The sequence below is a fragment of the Sorghum bicolor genome, chromosome 8, assembly GCF_000003195.3.
Source record: "Sorghum bicolor cultivar BTx623 chromosome 8, Sorghum_bicolor_NCBIv3, whole genome shotgun sequence".
NCBI lineage: Eukaryota > Viridiplantae > Streptophyta > Magnoliopsida > Poales > Poaceae > Sorghum > Sorghum bicolor.
Genome location: NC_012877.2, coordinates 13,650,904 through 13,668,450, shown reverse-complemented (window position 1 = coordinate 13,668,450; position 17,547 = coordinate 13,650,904). Strand labels below are relative to the sequence as shown.

General features: G+C 41.9%; 1 protein-coding gene across 2 annotated transcripts; it reads left to right on the top strand.

The window, feature by feature from the left end:
* LOC8084228 lies at positions 1,482-7,101 on the top strand. Of its 2 annotated transcripts, none has more exons than XM_021446434.1 (15): positions 1,482-1,862; positions 2,033-2,107; positions 2,250-2,375; positions 2,469-2,542; positions 3,181-3,274; positions 3,544-3,586; positions 3,876-3,938; positions 4,291-4,517; positions 4,758-4,878; positions 4,957-5,054; positions 5,172-5,285; positions 5,489-5,659; positions 5,743-5,886; positions 5,954-6,099; positions 6,725-7,101. In XM_021446434.1, coding segments are annotated over exons 1-15 (1,806 nt in total). In that variant the 5' UTR covers positions 1,482-1,554; the 3' UTR covers positions 6,727-7,101. The 2 variants fall into 2 exon arrangements, with proteins under 2 accessions (XP_021302109.1, XP_021302108.1); XM_021446433.1 differs by having other exon boundaries at positions 6,501-7,101.

Sequence of the window (17,547 nt, the reverse complement as noted above, 5' to 3'; positions counted from 1 at the left end):
ACCTGCCACGTCAGCCATGCACGACTGGTGGCGTGCCACGTCAGCGGCTCTGCCGCGCCACCATGTATGACGCGGCAGTGTTAGAATGCCGCACCATGCATGGTGGCGCGACCAAAAGAGTTAGATTTCGAAAAAAAAGTTTCTGTGTCAAAATCAAAAATAGTTTATAAAAAAGGTTAGAAATAAAAGAATTCATAATTTTTTGGGTGCATTTTTCTGGGTACACAAAGTTTAAATGCTCTCAGCGAGGACATTTTTTTTAGTGTTCACCCCAAAAACCAAAAACTTTTCAAGATTCTCCGTTAAGTCGAATCTTGTGACACATGCATGAAGCATTATATATATATATATAAGTGCTACAGTGTTAAAATCAAAAAAAAATTCACATCTAAACAAAGTCTTATATAAATTTGATTGATCCATCATTATAGTAGAGACGATGACACATGGATGAGTCTACGATCCAAACAGGTTCTGGCGGCCTACCAAGGACGATGACGCATGGATTAAAGATGTCAATGGGGGCCCATGACCCGCGACCCGATGGGTGAAACCAGTACCCATGAGTACACAAACGGAGCAAACCCTTCACCCATTGGGTACGCGGGTTTAGGGACGTTCTAGTAGTCCCCATACCCATTTACCCATGGGTGAAAAATACCCAGCCCAAAACTAAAGAAGCCCACCAGCCATTAGTCCACCGGCAGTCCATACACAGAAACCCTATGTAGTGCTAGCAAAGTACTACTCTCTACTACGTGATTTGTATGGACAATGAACTATTATGGTGTTGTGACTAGTGGTTGCAGCAGAAATTATTATGTTGCTATTTGCTAGGTATATGGTGAGGTGGCTATGTGACGATGCTTGTGAATGGCTATGTGATGATGCTTGTGAATTGCTACTACGTGACTGGTGCTTGTGAATTGTTGATGTTTGGCGGGTATGGGTGACCCGCTGGGTCTAATTTACCCACCCGGGTAAGGGTCTGGGGAAATTCCCCCACCCATCACTCTATATGGGGATACTCGTGGTGTCATATTGTTGTCACGGGGATGGGTCTGGGAAGTTCATACCCGATGGAGATTTACCCATTGCCAACACTAGCATGGATGAGTCTACGATCCAAACAGGTTTTGGCGGCCTACCAAGGCCCTGTTTAGATGTAAAAAAAATTTAGATTTTGTTACTATAGCATTTTCGTTTGTTTGTGGTAAATATTATTCAATTATAGATTAAATAGGGTCAAAAGATTCGTCTCACAAACAGTATGATTAGTTTTTATTTTCGTCTATATTTAATGTTTCATGCATGTGCTGCAAGATTTGATATGATAGAGAATCTTGAAAACTTTTTAGATTTTGGGGTGAAATAAACAAGGCCCAAGAAACCCATATGAGAAATGGGCCAAAGCAAGGCCACTCTCGTGGGCCCTGGCCCGTCTAGTAAGCCGCTGCCCTTGCGTCAGAAAATTCTAGCCAACGCGACTACGCGAGTACGCGACGCGGCGGTCGGCGGCGACCGACAAGGAGAGAGAGAGGCGGGGGTGTGCCCATGGAGGAGCTCTCCAAGAAGGCTCCGGCACCAAGCTTGCTTTCGCTGTGCCTGGACGCGGTCGCTGCTCGTCTCATCAGCGACAACGCCCGCGCAGGCGGAGGCGTGGGCCGAACTGGTTGGCCAGGAGGGTGCGGCGGCGGCGATGGTCTCGGCGGGTTCTCGGAAGATGACGGAGGGGAGGCAGACGAGGACCGCCTGCACCCGGAGGAGGTGGCGGAGGGGCTTCCCTGGGAGCTTCTCCATCGGCTGGCGTCCCGGCTCCCGCCTGTTGCACTCGAGTCCCTCCATCACGCTGCCCATGCCCGGTAGCCTACCCCTCTCCATTTCTCTACCAATTCGTACACATCAACAGGACGCCCATTCCTGTGCCCGTTTACCTTCTATTGCTATTCCAATTTCCACATCTTCCTCTGAGAAAATCGTGCATCTTCATAAAGGAAGAGCTAAATGTTATGCTCATAATTTCTCGTTCCAGGTGCTGTTCTTCTGCTAAAACTACTTCTGGACTTGGATTGCAAGATGGAGACAGACGTGGCATGAAACGTTCAAGGTTTTACACGTATTTATGCAAGAAAAACGTGTTTTCATCGTACCGTGTTAACAGTACTGCAATGCATTGGGTTGAAGACAAGAATCGGCAGCACCGGCATTTGTTTCAATATTTGACCTGACATATATGATACTGCTCTCAGGTGTGAAGACTTCAGCACCACTTGGCAATTGTTGTTCAAACTTCGCTGGCCCCTTGATAACGCTGGGCATAATAACTTGGGCACTGTGGACTGGCAGCAAAAGTATTGGGAAAAGCATTTACAAGAGTATGCTATCAGTGATTTGTGATTGAGTTTTATGAATGAAATTCTTTAACCCCTTAAACACAAATTATCAATCCTTTTTGTTTCCCTCCACAGGTGCTTGGATGAAGCTGCAGAGAGTGCCTTTCTTCCTTCTTTTTGTGGGAATATTGGTGAGCTGAGTATATCAGGTTAGTATCCTGTTTTCTTTCATGACATGTCTACCGTATTGTCATTCATTTGTTACCAACTTAACATTGCTTGGTTAACTGAGTAATTTCCCTCTTAGTTTTATAATGTAAACTGAATTATTTTAAAAATATCTTTAGCTAACAATGTGATACCCATTTACTCCCGCCATCCTTGTATAGAAGGCATCACCGTTTTTTCATGCGTTCCGCAACAGAGGGCGTGGTTCACTTACTCTCCTTTTTTATGGGCATGCAAACATGCGCCAATTATTGCTCCTTCTACCATGCTGTGGTCTTTGCATGCTGCTGGACTGCAGAGTGACCGTTTGATTGGCCATATCTGCCTGGATGAGAGATCACCAAGCTAAATGCATGATTAAAAAGAACAGCGGCACAACCATCAACACATGGTAATTTAGTTATTAGATGGAGTAAAAGTTGTTCTTGGTCTCTGTGTGGAAGGAGTTGCACCTTCTATAGCAGGACAGAGGGAGTACTGTTGAAGTGACCACTGTTTATAATTTTGTATAGTATTGGCAGAACTGACATTAGTTACTAGAAATTATCTTTACCTAAAAAAATGTGATAGCCCGTTTACTGCTGCAATAACCTTTCTGTTTTTGTTCATGATTGAGCAGCTAAAATCATGAATTCCATCTACCAGAGCATCGACACATCTCAACATCATTCAAGACTAGAATATCAATGCAGCAAATTTGGTTGCTATGTGAGGTGCCAGCATACGATGATTGTCGTACATATGCATTTCTTTTTTGATTAACATTTTTTTATCTTTTCAGCAACACTTGCCAATTATGAATATTCTATTAATTAAAAATACACATGACATGATTGAGGGCCCTGTGATATATGATAATTTGGTTATGCTATTTTCTGTCCTACAGAGCTGATGGAACAAGAATCTATGTTAGACATGCTTGTTTGGTTGTTTGTTATTTTCTTGTAGTTCTTCAGTATCAATGTTGCCCCTTATTTTTCAGGTGCTTGAGACTGCAAGGTGTTCTTTGCAATGCAGAAACTTCTGTAAGTGCTAAACTGCTGATCTACTGTATAGTAGCTTAGACTTCTTTGCATTTATACTCTATTTTCTTTTATATTGCTGATGTTGTGAGTTTGTTGTGTTACTTGTGCTCTTGGGTATGCATCTTTGTTCTCATTTTGTCAAATGGGAGTATCTATATCATCTGTGTAATTACATGGTTCCAGGATACATTATTATCCATGTCATTACATATCTATTGCAGTATGGTTAATCCTTTTTATGATCTTCATATGATTGCACGTTGACTGCTGGGTATCCTTTGTCTCTCAGGACTTGTTGCAACAATGCAAGCTGGAAAGATTAATGTTCATAAGAATTATATCAGATCCAGAGGTAATCTTAAGCCTCTGATAGTACCTTTACTGTTGCATAAACAACAATATAGATCATGATGATCATTTCCTGGAATAAGCTGAAAGCTTGATATGCTCACAATTTTAGTTTTGCATGTGCACAGTTTTTCTTCAACTCTATGAAAGAAATAATAATTTCCCAGTTTTATTTTTGCATGTTCTATTTAGGTTTGAATATTAAAACAAGCTGATATTATTAGTCATCAACTTGTATCGGTACAACCATTCTGCATGAGCTCGAGTTGTCCTTGTGTTGTACTGCTCTTTTCAGTGGCATGAAAGTAGGTCAGCAACATTGGGGTTTGAAGTTTCTTCTGAATTTTCATTGACAGGTTAATGGTGCATGTTTGCTTCTGAGCTGGCATGCAGAGACACTGCTTTCTCTTGAATTCATCCATTGTCAGCTTTATCCTACCATCATGGATAAAATTTGCAGGAGTTTGTGCCAGGAGGGATCTAGCCATGGAATCCAACGATTTAGCATTAAATCGTCACAAATCTGTGAAACCAAGCCTCTGACCATCTCTTCTGGTCTGTTAAATTTTTTGTCATCTGGCAAGTAAGCTGCATGCCATTCAATATTCATAATTGAAATATTATTGATTGACCAACAAATGAACCTTATTTTTAGTTTATTTGTTATACTTCTACAGCAGCTTCCCATTAGTATTAATCATGGGGTATTGACCATTTATGTGTTTCTGAGTAGTTTTACTTATATGGATTTGTTATATTGATACTTGATAGTCCATTTCAATGTGAAATTTTCAAACACTGTTCAATCCTTACAATTGTTCAGGTCGTTGCATCTGCTGTCACTTAATGATACTAAGATGCAGTCATCATTAGCTCAGATGATTATTCACACTCTTCTTGAGTCGTCATGTGATTTACACACGCTTGAGATATCAGAAAACAATGTGGGTTGACATGAAGAAAATCTATTCTTTATTTCCTTTTACTTATTTTCTACCCGTTAAATTGGTTGTTTCTTGTAGATTGCTGGCTGGCTTTCAAAACTGAACAAAAGTTCTACAAACTCATTAGCGCTGAGATCAGATATTTTTATGAACTCCCTGTCCATTCTTAACCTGAGGTATTACTTTGTACCTACCATAATCTAGCTGTTCCAGAAACTTATGTAGCAGGTTATTTTCAGAATTTCTGATGGCCTAATTGTGTGTTTCACATTTCTTGATTCTTACCATTCCAGGGAAAATAATTTGCAAAAGGATGATGTTGTAGATCTTCACAAAATTCTAATAAAAATGCCTAATTTAAGAGATTTAGATATAAGTGGCAATCCAATCATGGATGAAGGTATCAGGTACTATCTGACATAATAGAATATCCATCAGTATACTACAATGATGAATACAGGGTGTACAATTTTTTTTTCATGTCTGTGTTCAGTTGCCTTTGACTTTCTTGCATAAGCACAGTACTTCTCAATATTTGTGATGAAGTGGCTCAGTCAAGCTCTTTATTGATGATTTACTGAGGCACTCATCAGTTTCACTTAAATTGCAGATCAATGATCCCTTTCATTTCATGGTCTATTCAAAAGGAAAATCCACTTTTGAGATTAACAGTCGAGAACTGTGAGTTGTCCAGTATTGGTGTGATTATGCTTCTGGAGTGCCTCACAACTGTGAAGCAACCCCTTGATGTGCTATCTATTGCAGACAATCATTTAGGGAGGTGAGTTGTATCTCTTTTCATGCATTTTGTCCTGCTGTGCTGTATTAACTTGTGTCCACATATTAATTGAAATGTGCTTTCAGTTCTGTGGCAGCTGCATTGGCCAAATTCTTGGGTTCACATGTAAGGGCTTTAAATGCTACGGATATTGGCTTGGGAACATTAGGCTTCCAAATACTTGAGGAAGCATTGCCAACGGAAGTGGCTCTTTCCCACATCAACATCAGGTAGAACCAAGCACGGCCCCCTCACAATGATGTCAGTTTCTTCACTGACATTATCTATATTTTGCAGTAAGAATCGTGGTGGGATCAGGGCAGCATATTTTGTTTCCAGATTAATAGGGCGAGCACCAAATCTTGTCTCAGTCAATGCAGCAGCGAACCTTTTACCACCTGAATCATTGGAAGTCATCTGTAACTCCTTGAAGCAAGGGACTTGTAAGAAATAAATGCTTTACCAAATTCACCTTTACTTCTTTTGCATTAGGCAAATCCATACATGTAAGGATGAAAATGGATCGGATAAAAATGGGCATGTATGGATATGAGTGTGGGTCGTTGTTTTTTTTTCCTCATATTCAGAGTTAGATATGGACTCAGATAGGGTATGTTCAGATATTGATACCCATCCCACATATGTATTTGATATCTGACTTTAAGAATTCAGATTCAAATGTGGTACAGATATTGAATGTCCGGATTTAGATACGGATTATTCATTTAGTATTTGAATCCCTTTCAGATGGACGGATATCGTGAAATATCTGTCCTGTTTTCAACCCTACAAATAGGCACCAGCTGATAGAGATTGGTTAATAACTAGTCTTTCCTTGTTTTAGGTTATTTGGAGCGAGTTGACCTGACTGGCAACATGCATTTATCAAGCAATATTTTTCCTGCATTCCTTGAATTCAAGAAGCATGGAAAGCCAATTCTAGTAGTCCCACCAAACTTGAGCACTTGTGCTCCATATGATGATGACCCATGACTATTATGTACCATAGTGCTGCTCAAGTCACATCAGATGGAACTATGAGTGATGTATTTGTTGTGTCATCTGAAGGAATTGTCTGTCTGCTGGTTGGGTCCGTTTAGTCTGGGGTTGGTACTACATACTCAATGTGAGCAATGATAAGGTGGTTACCAACAACAAGGTTGGGTGGAAGAATTGGGCGTAGACCAAGCACATTTGGGTGCCCGAAGAGGTGACCAAGAACATGCCCAAAGAGGTGACCAAGAACATGGATCAGACTCAAAATGTTGTGGTCCACAACACATTTGTATGACGTTTTAGGGAATTTGGAAACTTAGCATACTACTAGGGATTTATGAATGGGTGTGTATCATATTGTTTCAAGTAAATGCCAAGTGGATAGATTTGTATCTTTTACCCAAGTTCCTCTTTCCCATGCCAAGGTAATGTGAGTGTCATATCATGCATCTTATAGACGCTACCATGTGTAGGATTGCATTTCATATTTGAATTTGTTCCTACACTTTTGTGTGGGATCTTAGATTTTACTCATCTGTGATTCAATTAGTTGTGCGCACTTTTAGGTGGAGCCTATGTTGTGTTTTTTGGACTACATGTGAAAAACAGCCTTGTTCCCCTAAGTGGAACAATAGTAAAATACTCCTGACATGTACAACCTTGCTACTAATACCCCTCTTTGTGTGAGATTCATGTAGTAACAGTTATTCTTGAGGACCATTTTGGTATGGATGATAAAGGGGGGAAATGATGAATTCAAAATGAGCTTTCTTTTGGAATCTATGAAAAACTAAAGCAAGCTTCCACAAATCTTTGTGGCACATGGATAAAGGCTTTGTCACACCCAAATTTAAGGATAAATTTGAGTACAATAAACCTCATGTGCGTCCCAAGAATAGTTGCGCACACAAGTCGACAAATTACAGAAGTATTATCACAAGTGTCTTACATAACGATATTTACAACCACGAACATCAAAGTCTGGCAACAAGCGGAAATAAAAATCATATCTAGCTATAACTTGGTAGCTCCAGCACAGGGACGATCGACTGGTGGCTCGCCAACCTAGAAGTCCTTCGAGAATTCCTCATAGAAGCTGTCATCTATTACCCATCCGAAATTTTTGTCCAAAAAGAATATCGAAACAAGCGTGAGTACATCTCGTACTCTGCAAGTATAACATAGGATTTTATGTGGCTTAAAAAGGTCAGACACTGGCTACTGCATTTAGCATTTTACTTGGTCAATGTTTTAATGCTATTTAATCATAAATTTTGCTTAAGCTTCCGAATAGCCTACATGAGTACATGGTAATAACACCGTTAACCTTCACGGCTAACACCATCACCATCACGGTTAAACCACATTAATCATCACGATCAATGCGTCATATTTTCATAAGTCAATTTCCCCGTAACCATCCACATCCAACTATTCCGTAAGGGTCCAAGGCCGCTCATGTCCGAGAGCACGACTAGTATACCAGTTTGATCAAACTCTGCACAGAGGTGTGCACTTTTCCCGTAAGTCGTGCTACCCATACGCCGGGGGTTTGCAAGACCCACTACCACTGCTAAAGTGAGCGGGCAGGGAACACTATGAAGCCTTCCATAGGCCTCGTCTAACCAGTTAGGGTCGCGAGTTATAGAGGACCCCCCTTTCCTATGGCACATTTCCATCACAGCTATACACATAGGAACAGAAGCAGTTCTATACCCAAAGTGACAAGCCCCTCTTGCGCCCTTTCGGGTAACCTCTAACCAGCTAGATGAGATCCTACTACTGAGCTAAAGTTAGAGCCATATAACCATCACAGTTGCACTGTATGTCCCGGATAATCGCTTACAGAGAAGTCCTTATGGAGGGTTTAGGTCAACCCGACCGAAGTCAATTGCACCATAGCCCTTTTCCCATCATTTGTCATCATATTTACTAAGTCAGAAGGACAGTGAAGTCTCAATTAATTAGAGCACTAGTAAAGTTACCCATATGCAATCTATCCATAGGTGTCATAAACATATAGTCAGGTAGCTAGGATGTCCTTAGGGTTATCATAATTAGACACATGCAGATGCGTAATTAATTAAGTGAATAGGTGTACAAGGGAAACCCATGTTATACTTGCCTTCGGTGAAGGGAAGCTGCTGCTAGTTATGCTGTTCCTCGGAATAAAACGGATCGCCCACGGTCACGTCACCGTCTGCGCTCGATCGGCGCCACACAACAACACGCATCCAGGTTCAATCATACAACAAACAATCCTTTAATTAGAACAGTACACCAACAGATAAAAAAATAAAATGTTTAAAACAGAACCTACGTTTTGCTACGATCACATAGATACGAAGATCATGAAAATCGGAACTAAAACGATCAAGTTACGAATTTACAGCGATTTTCTATAGCCATTTAATTAATTAAACCTAGACCTAAAAATAAAAAGTTGCAAACTCAGTGGCAATTATGTGATTATTGCAAAGTTTAAACGATTTAAAATAAATTGGAAAACCCTGGAATTCTCTCTGGCCGAGTACTGCGGTGCAAATAGAGGGAAAATGGGGGTCTCTTTAACAAAATCGCCCCCGAAGGGGTATCGGGAGCTCTGGGCCCTTGGATTAGAATTCAACGACTGGGATTAGAAGCAAGTGATGAGAGAGAGGAAGGGGGAGGCATGGCCGCCGGAGGGGAGGAGGGGAACGGCGGCGCCGCCATTGCCGGCGATGCGAGGTCGCCGGAGTTGATCGTCCGGGCGCTACGGTACACCATTTCGCGAACCAAAAGCTTCGGGAGAGAGAGAGAGAGAGGGCGAAGGCGAGTCCAACCTGGGACCTTGCGCGGCCGGGGAAGGGCCCGCGCACCACGGCCCGCGGCAGCGCCATTGCCAAACTGCCGGAGCACGCGATTACGGCGCTAGAGACCACGAAAAGATACGAGAGGAGCACCGAGAGGAAGCGGGGAAGATGGCGATGCTCACCACAGCGCGAAGCGGGCAAAGACAGCTCGGTCCGACGGATTTCGCGCGGAGGGTCGCGGTGGCGCTCCGGCGATGGTCGTTGCGCGCAGCAAGCAGGAGCGGAGGCGAGGAGAGGAGGGAAATGGGGAGGGGGAGTGCTCGGGCGCGCAGACGCTCTCCACTTGAAGCCGAGGCGCGGGGGGAGAGGAGTGGGAGATCGTGAGAGCGGGGGGGCTTACGGTTTCCAGCACCGGGAGAGAGGGAGGGAGCGGGCGGTTGGAGGAGGAAGATGCTGACAGGCGGGCGTGTCCTGTCAGCGGGTGAGAGAGGGAGAGGAAGGGGGGAAGCCAGCTGGGCCGCGGCCCAGGAAGGGGAGAAAGAGAGGGCGTGGAGTGGAGCTGGGCTGAAAGGCCAAGAGAAGGGGGAGGAAAAGAATTTCCATTTTCTTTTTCAAACACATTTTCCAATTGCATTTCTTTTTCTTCAAATAAATTCTTGAGCAAAAGACATTTTGTTTTCCTAACAATCATCACAATAAAATGCACCAGCATGTATGCAACAAAAATATTATTCTAAACTTATATTTATTTTTAATTTCCCAAAATTTATTATTTTCCTATATTGAAATGCTCCATCAAAATTACTTAATTAATTCAAATTCATCTATTTTAAAAGAAATAAAATTTGAGTGTTACAATTCTACCCCTTAAAAATAATCTCGTCCTCGAGATTGAGATGGTGCTTACTCAAAGAGATACGGACAAGATTGTCTCAGCTCGTCTTCTCTTTCCCAAGTGGCTTCTTCTTCCTTATATCGGTGCCACTGCACTTTGCACATCTTTATAACCCGACTTCGGGTAACTCTTTCCGCTGTTTCTAAGATCTTAATTGGATATTCCTCATAAGTTAGATCTCCCTCAACAGTAAGCTCTTCCAATGGAATTTGTTCCTCAGGCACTTGCAAACATTTCTTTAGTTGCGACACATGGAATACATCCTGAATACCTGACATACTCGCAGGCAATTCTAACTGATAGGCCACTTCTCCACGTCTCTTAAGAATTCTAAACGGTCCAACGTACCTTGGTGCCAATTTACCCTTCATATTAAATCTCCTGACACTTCTCATAGGTGACACCTTCAAGTACACATAGTCGCCTATCTCGAATGCCAAATCTCTTCTTCTAGTGTCAGCATAACTCTTTTACCGAGACTGGGCTACTCTCGGGTTGTCCTGTATTTTTTGCACTTGTTCTTCTGCATCTCTAAGAACATCAGGTCCAAACACTGGACTCTCACCAGTTTGATTCCAAAACAAAGGTGTTCTACATTTTCGCCCATACAATGCTTCAAACGGTGCCATCTTGAGACTTTTTTGGTGACTATTATTATATGAAAATTCAGCATATGGCAAACTTGTGTCCCAACTGGTACCATACTGTAAAGCACATGCTCTCAACATGTCCTCTAAGATCTGATTCACCCTTTCGGTCTGTCCATTGGTTTGGGGATGATACGCGGAACTAAAGTTCAACTTTGTTCCCAACGAATCATGTACTTTGTGTCAAAACTACGACGTGAACTGTGTACCCCGATCAGACACGATCTTCTTTGGAACTTCGTGCAGACTCACGATTCTATCCATATATAATTTTGCCAACTTTGCACCATCATAGTTGGTCTTAACGGGTAGAAAGTGAGCAACTTTAGTGAGTCTGTCCACAATTACCCAAATCGAATCATACCCACGCTGAGTGTGTGGCAATCCAGTAATGAAATCCATACCTACTTCTTCCCATTTCTATTCAGGCACTTGCATTGGTTGCAACAACCCTACAGGTCTCTGATGCTCGGCTTTCACCCTCTGACAAGTATCACATATGGCTACATACTCAGCCACATCTCTCTTTAACCCATACCACCAATATTTTTCTTTAAGATCTAGGTACATCTTGGTGCTTCCGGGGTGAATTGAATATGCAGAGTCATGTGCTTCACGCAGGATTGCATCCCGGATGGATTTCACTTCGGGTACACATATTCTTTTCCCAAACCATAGTGTACCATTTTCATCCAACCTGAAACCTAGTGCTTTTCCAAGCACTACATTCTCTGAAATTTCTTTTAATTTCTCATCCTCCAATTAACCTTTGCGGATTTCTTGCTCTAAGGTGGGCTCTAACTCCAGTTCAACAGTGTTGTTCGCAAAACCCAAATTGAGATGTTCTATCTCAGCTAGCAACTCTGTGGGAATGAAGGTCAGTTGCAGCCTAGTGGCATAGCTCTTTCGACTAAGTGCATCGGCAACAATGTTTGCCTTCCCGGGATGGTAATGCACTAACCAGCGGAGTTGCCTTAGATTCAGATCTGATTGTGTGAAAATATACTTCAAGCTTTTGTGGTCAGTATAAATATCACACTTGTGCCCAATCAAATAATGCCTCCAAATCTTTAGAGCATGCACCACGGTAGCTAACTCCAAATCATGAGTAGGATAGTTCAACTCATGTTTTCTCAACTGCCTGGATGCATAGGCCACTACTCTTCCTTCTTGCATAAGCACACATCCAAGGCCTAGGCGGGATGCATCGCAATAAATAGAGAAGGTTTTACTCAAATCCGGTAAGGTCAACACTGGGGCTGTCGTTAACCTTTTTTTTAGCTCTTCAAAATTTTCTTGGCACTTATCTGACCAAATAAATTTGGCACTCTTCTCTAGTAGGGCTGTCATGGGCTTTGCTAACTTAGAGAATCCTTCAATAAATCTCCTATAATATCTAGCTAGTCCCAGAAAACTACGGATTTCACTAGCATTAACTGGAGGCTTCCAATTTAGCACATCCTGCACTTTACTGGGGTCTATGGCTATTCCACCGTTAGAGACCACATGTCCCAAAAAGGAGACCTCATCCAACCAAAACTCACACTTGCTTTTCTTGGCATACAATTTATTCTCTCTAAGCTTTTGCAAGACCAGTCTCAAATGTTCAACATGCTCTTCTTTTGTTTTGGAGAAGATTAATATATCATCAATGAATACTACCACGAACTTATCCAAATACTCCATGAACACCTTGTTCATCATATACATGAAGTATGCAGGTGCATTGGTAAGCACAAATGACATGACTGTATACTCATACAAGCCATACCTTGTGGTAAAAATCTGTCTTAGGGATGTCAGTTGCACGGATTTTCAACTGATGGTAGCCAGATCAAAGGTCAATTTTGGAGAACACACATGCTCCTTTCAGTTGGTCAAACAAGTCATCTATTCTAGGCAGTGGGTACTTGTTTTTAATAGTGACTTCATTTAATGACCGATAATCCACACACATCCTTCTAGTGCCATCTTTCTTATCAACAAAGATTACCGGTGCACCCCAGGGTGAAGAACTAGGACGAACAAACCCTTTGTCTTGCAATTCCTTAAGTTGTTTCTTAAGTTCCTCTAATTCATTTACCCCCATTCTATATGGTCTTTTTGCTATGGGTGCAGTTCCAAGTAAAAGCTCAATAAGAAATTCAATGTCTCGGTCTGGTGGCATACCTAGCAACTCGTCCGAGAACACATCTAGAAACTCGTCCACCACCTGGTCTTCTTGATTGGCACCACTCAACTGATTCACTGTAGCAGTCGGCTGAGGTTGCACTGCCACATCCACACTTATTCTGTCCCCACCTGGTGATGTCACCACCACAGACTTCTCCTGACACTGAATTACTGCCCCATGCTGCTTCATCCAATCCATTTCAAGTATGAGGTCAATTCCCATGGTTCTTAACACAATAGGTTTCACCTTGAAATCTACCCCCCTTAAGGATATACTAGTGGAGGGGCTCCAGTAATTAGCTGGCATGTTGCCTCCCGGTGAATTTACTAGCATGGATTCAGTGCACAAAGTGGGATGCTATGCACTCTAACAAATGCTTGGGAGATGAAAGAATGTGAAGCACCAGAATCAAACAGTACTGTAGCGGGGATGGAGTTGATGTTGAACGTACCCATCATAACCTCAGGTGCTTCCTGAGCTGTGTCGGTGGACACATGGTTCACTCTTCCAGAAAACGGAGGTCGAGCAGGCCTCTGATTGGTGTTCTGGTTTTGCTGGGCTGGTGGATTCTGCTTCTTGGGGCACTGATATGCATAGTGTCCCACCTCTCCGCAGCGGTAATAGGCATTGGGGTTGCTGCTGGGTGCTGCACTCTTGCCAGGAGCATTGTTGGGCACTCCTTGGCGTGGTGCCTGGTGTTGACACTTGCTAACACCACTTGAATACTAGGTTGTCATCCCCAACATGGCACTAGAGTGTACTATGGTATTTATACGCACATAGATAAATCCGCAAGCGCACGGATACCGTTGTAGCTTTTACCCGGTTAAAGGTTTTATCGTATCCACAGGGAAACGGGAGAACCAACACGCTCTAACTTAACCAAGACAGATAGGTGGGTGTAAATAGGAAATGTGATAGAATTGAATAAGAACAATATTAAAGGTCAAATGATAATGGGGGAATATAGAGTAGAGCAATCTAATATATGGGAGATAATAGGAGAATAGAGAGGATAACTAGGGATTCTCTACTTCAAAGGGGTATGCCTGTCTGTGGCGTACCATAAGTATAAAACAACACAGAGGATGCTTATACCTAAGGTCGAGGACTCCTACCAGTCCAGCTAACGGGAGGTGGACTACAGAGGACTACGTAGCTGTCACCTACGCGGCCTACCACGCGATCCGGCTAACAAGGGATATCCACAAGTAATCTAGGCCTAAGCACCACGCTTACACCTATACTACAACTCTAACCTATAGCGTCCTATAGATTAAAGTACTCAAAAGAGTTATGAACGAGAACATACATGGATAATAATTGCATAATGAAATAGAAGTAGATTACCAGACTCATCCCATGAGCAAGCTTGATTAGAGCTTGATCATGGCGAAGTACAACCGGAGGAAGAACCGACAGGCTGGCCTCTCCTCCAATCCTCCCTCGCTCTCCATCTCGCTACTATCTAGATCTACTCTAGTTTAGAGATGAGAGGAGAGCTCTTATCTCCAAACCCTAGCTTTTGCTCTGTCTATAATAATGAATAGGGATTCAGAGGTGTCTTCTCTAGGGGCCAGGGGGCCTGCTTATATAGCCCTTCCAAATGAACGTGGGCCGTCGGATCAAATCGACCTTAATCACACAGTTTTCCTTGATCCTCAAAGGCGGTGGAGCATAATCCGCGAGACTCAGCCTGATTGGCTACTGAGCCAGGGCGGGCGCCCTGCCCCCGGGCCCGCTCGGCCTCCCGTTCGTTCCCGTGGCTTCTGGAGTCTTCTAGATGATAGAAAATTGCCGCACACGTTAATATCCCTATGTAAACCCGACGTGTGGGCCTTTCCTCCATATTTCCTGATAACCCCCTACAGAAATAGACAAACACCAAAACTCGTGGAATTCTGTCAGATAAAACCCTAAGTCTGGGTGTTGGTTGCATTTGGATCCTTTTCTTTATTTATTTGATAATTAAATTTGGTACTTAAGGACCGTCAACAATTCCCCCAAGCTTACCTCTTGCTCGTCCCTGAGCAAGGATGGACTCAAGAGTTTGTGCAGTGGTTTCATGCCTTAAAGGTACACATGCGTTCAAACAACATCTCATCTCTGGGTTAGGGTAAACTGTTAAGATTTAAACTTACTCATATTACCTTCCACCATGGGGCTTGTAACCGTTACTTGAGTCTTAAGTAGTTAAAGGATAGAACGGTCAAGTCAAGCGCCATGTTTCTTGTTCTTGATCAACTATAGCTCTGGTGTTTTTTGCAGATTTTCAAATAAAACTCAGAGATTCCTTGTATGACTCTCTCTAGTCTCTCTTTTGTGGTATTTCTGGATCCTTACCAAGGCAGTAATGGTGTATGCCTTCTCTCAAAGTATGTGGTATTTTTGGTATGAGGCATAGTGACATTGCCTTCTCTCTCACCCTACTCTAATAAGGCTTTGATATCTGGAGCTCATAGGTGGGAGATAAAGTATACATACTTACAAAACATTTATTGCATAGTCAAACCATGGATCCAGATAATCAAGTCAATAAGTCAAATCAAGATGTGCAAGTGTGGCGAATGAATGATGTATGGTGATGATGGTGATAATGGTGAAAACAATGGTGAAAGTCTAATTCTACTTTTGCTCTTTTGAGGGGATACATACCTTTCTTGCACTTTGTAGCTTTTTGAGGGGAATGAGATGCTCTATATTTTCTTTTTCTTTTCTCTTAGGTGGGTATCTTGTGCCCCTAATTCTACTGTCGGACACTTGTCCATTTTTACCTCTCGTCTCACTTTTTCTTTTTTCGAGGTTTCGGGCACTTGCCCCTTTTTATTTCCTCGTATTCATATTTTTTCCAGAGCGCTCATCCTCCTAGAATAATATAGCAAGTGGTAGTAACTAAGATAACTCAAGCATTTATTTCACAGGGAATAACAGGGATAGAAAAAAGTGTTTGGCTATTCTCTCCCGGATAGGAGTAGAATAATTTTAGGTGAATCTAGAGATGGAATTGAGTGGATGTATGTGGATGCGTACTTCCGGAGTAGAAGTAGCATGTATGAGTGAACGTGCAAGTGAATCTTGATTTTAACCGCATGACAAGCTCCTAAGGGTCTATACAGCATGACCACACTCAATGCTTATAAGCAGTAAAAAGTAAATGTATGGTTCATAGTCTAATAAGCATGTATATATGGCTGTGGTAGGATTTTAAACTCTCATCATACAGGAACTCATCATGCAACATTTTAAAGATTTTCAAAGATAAAATTCTGCAGAATTCTAGCATCTCTAGGAACAGATAAACAACAGCTCAACCTTCTCATATCGTTTCCGTTAACGACTTAGACTTTAGATCAAGTACTCTTCCCACAAGTTCAGGTTTAGAGAAAATCTTAATTCATAACAGTCATGCCTAAACTTGAGAGAGATTTCAATTTTGGGAACTAGTCATGGCAGAGTAACTATTCATCATTTCCATGTGAGAGCTTATCATGAGAGTTCATAGCAAACTTTATTTATTTATTTAGCAAACTAAGCAAAGATATATATATATATATATATATATATAAGCACAAAATCTTTATTTGGGTTTTTATGGTTAATGCATCTTTTTATTATTTGAGTAAAGTATAAACGCGAGTAGAAGCACTTAGTTGGATAAATGGGGTGCTCTCCCCCACTGGATTTTGACGTAATTTCTTCTGATGTAGCTAGTAGGTGGCGGAGGTGTATTTGAATGTCGGCAGCACCCTGACAGCGATTAGGATGTCCTCCGTCTGCTAGTATTCTCTGGTCCTTGAATTCTGTGGAGCTCAAATAGACAACAAAGCTTTGTGGAACTAGTTAAGTGTTACCATAAATATCTAGTCTTTGTCATGTTGAGCCTCCTCAATAAATATTACTCTCTTTGGTAGGATCATAAATTTATTTTTATATTTTCATTTTTATAGGATAGGAATATTTTTATTTTTATGCCACCACAGTGAATGTACTTATGGGTTTTATGCCACGAGCATACTCACATGAGGCTTACTGTTTTTAACATTTTTAATTTCTTTTCAAGATAGCATGATTAACTAACAAGCTATTTAAGGAAAGTAAATAAAGGGAATGTAGAAAGGATAAATATGGATAACTACCGATTTTACCTTACGGCGAGAGTTCAATGTTTTAAGTCTTCTGAACAAGACTTCTCACCATGTTCATTCTTTAGGTGTGTTATTTGATTCAGGTGTGGACCTTGACGTCTGCACCTTTTGATACAGTGTCACCCATGTTCTTCGTTTGCCCAGCAGTTCGAAGAGCGGCGTTGGCAACATCCTGCTCATTGTGTTTGTGCTCGTAGATCCATGTCCTTCACTTGGTGGAGTCTGGGAGTTGTAAAACTCCTC

Bases quoted from the DNA above. Each gene is read 5' to 3' on its own strand.
- LOC8084228 (XM_021446433.1), top strand. From the start codon at position 1,555: ATGGAGGAGCTCTCCAAGAAGGCTCCGGCACCAAGCTTGCTTTCGCTG. The intron at 3,275-3,543 runs GTGCCAGCATAC...CTTATTTTTCAG, and splicing joins AAATTTGGTTGCTATGTGAG to GTGCTTGAGACTGCAAGGTG. The intron at 5,286-5,488 runs GTACTATCTGAC...CTTAAATTGCAG, and splicing joins ATCATGGATGAAGGTATCAG to ATCAATGATCCCTTTCATTT.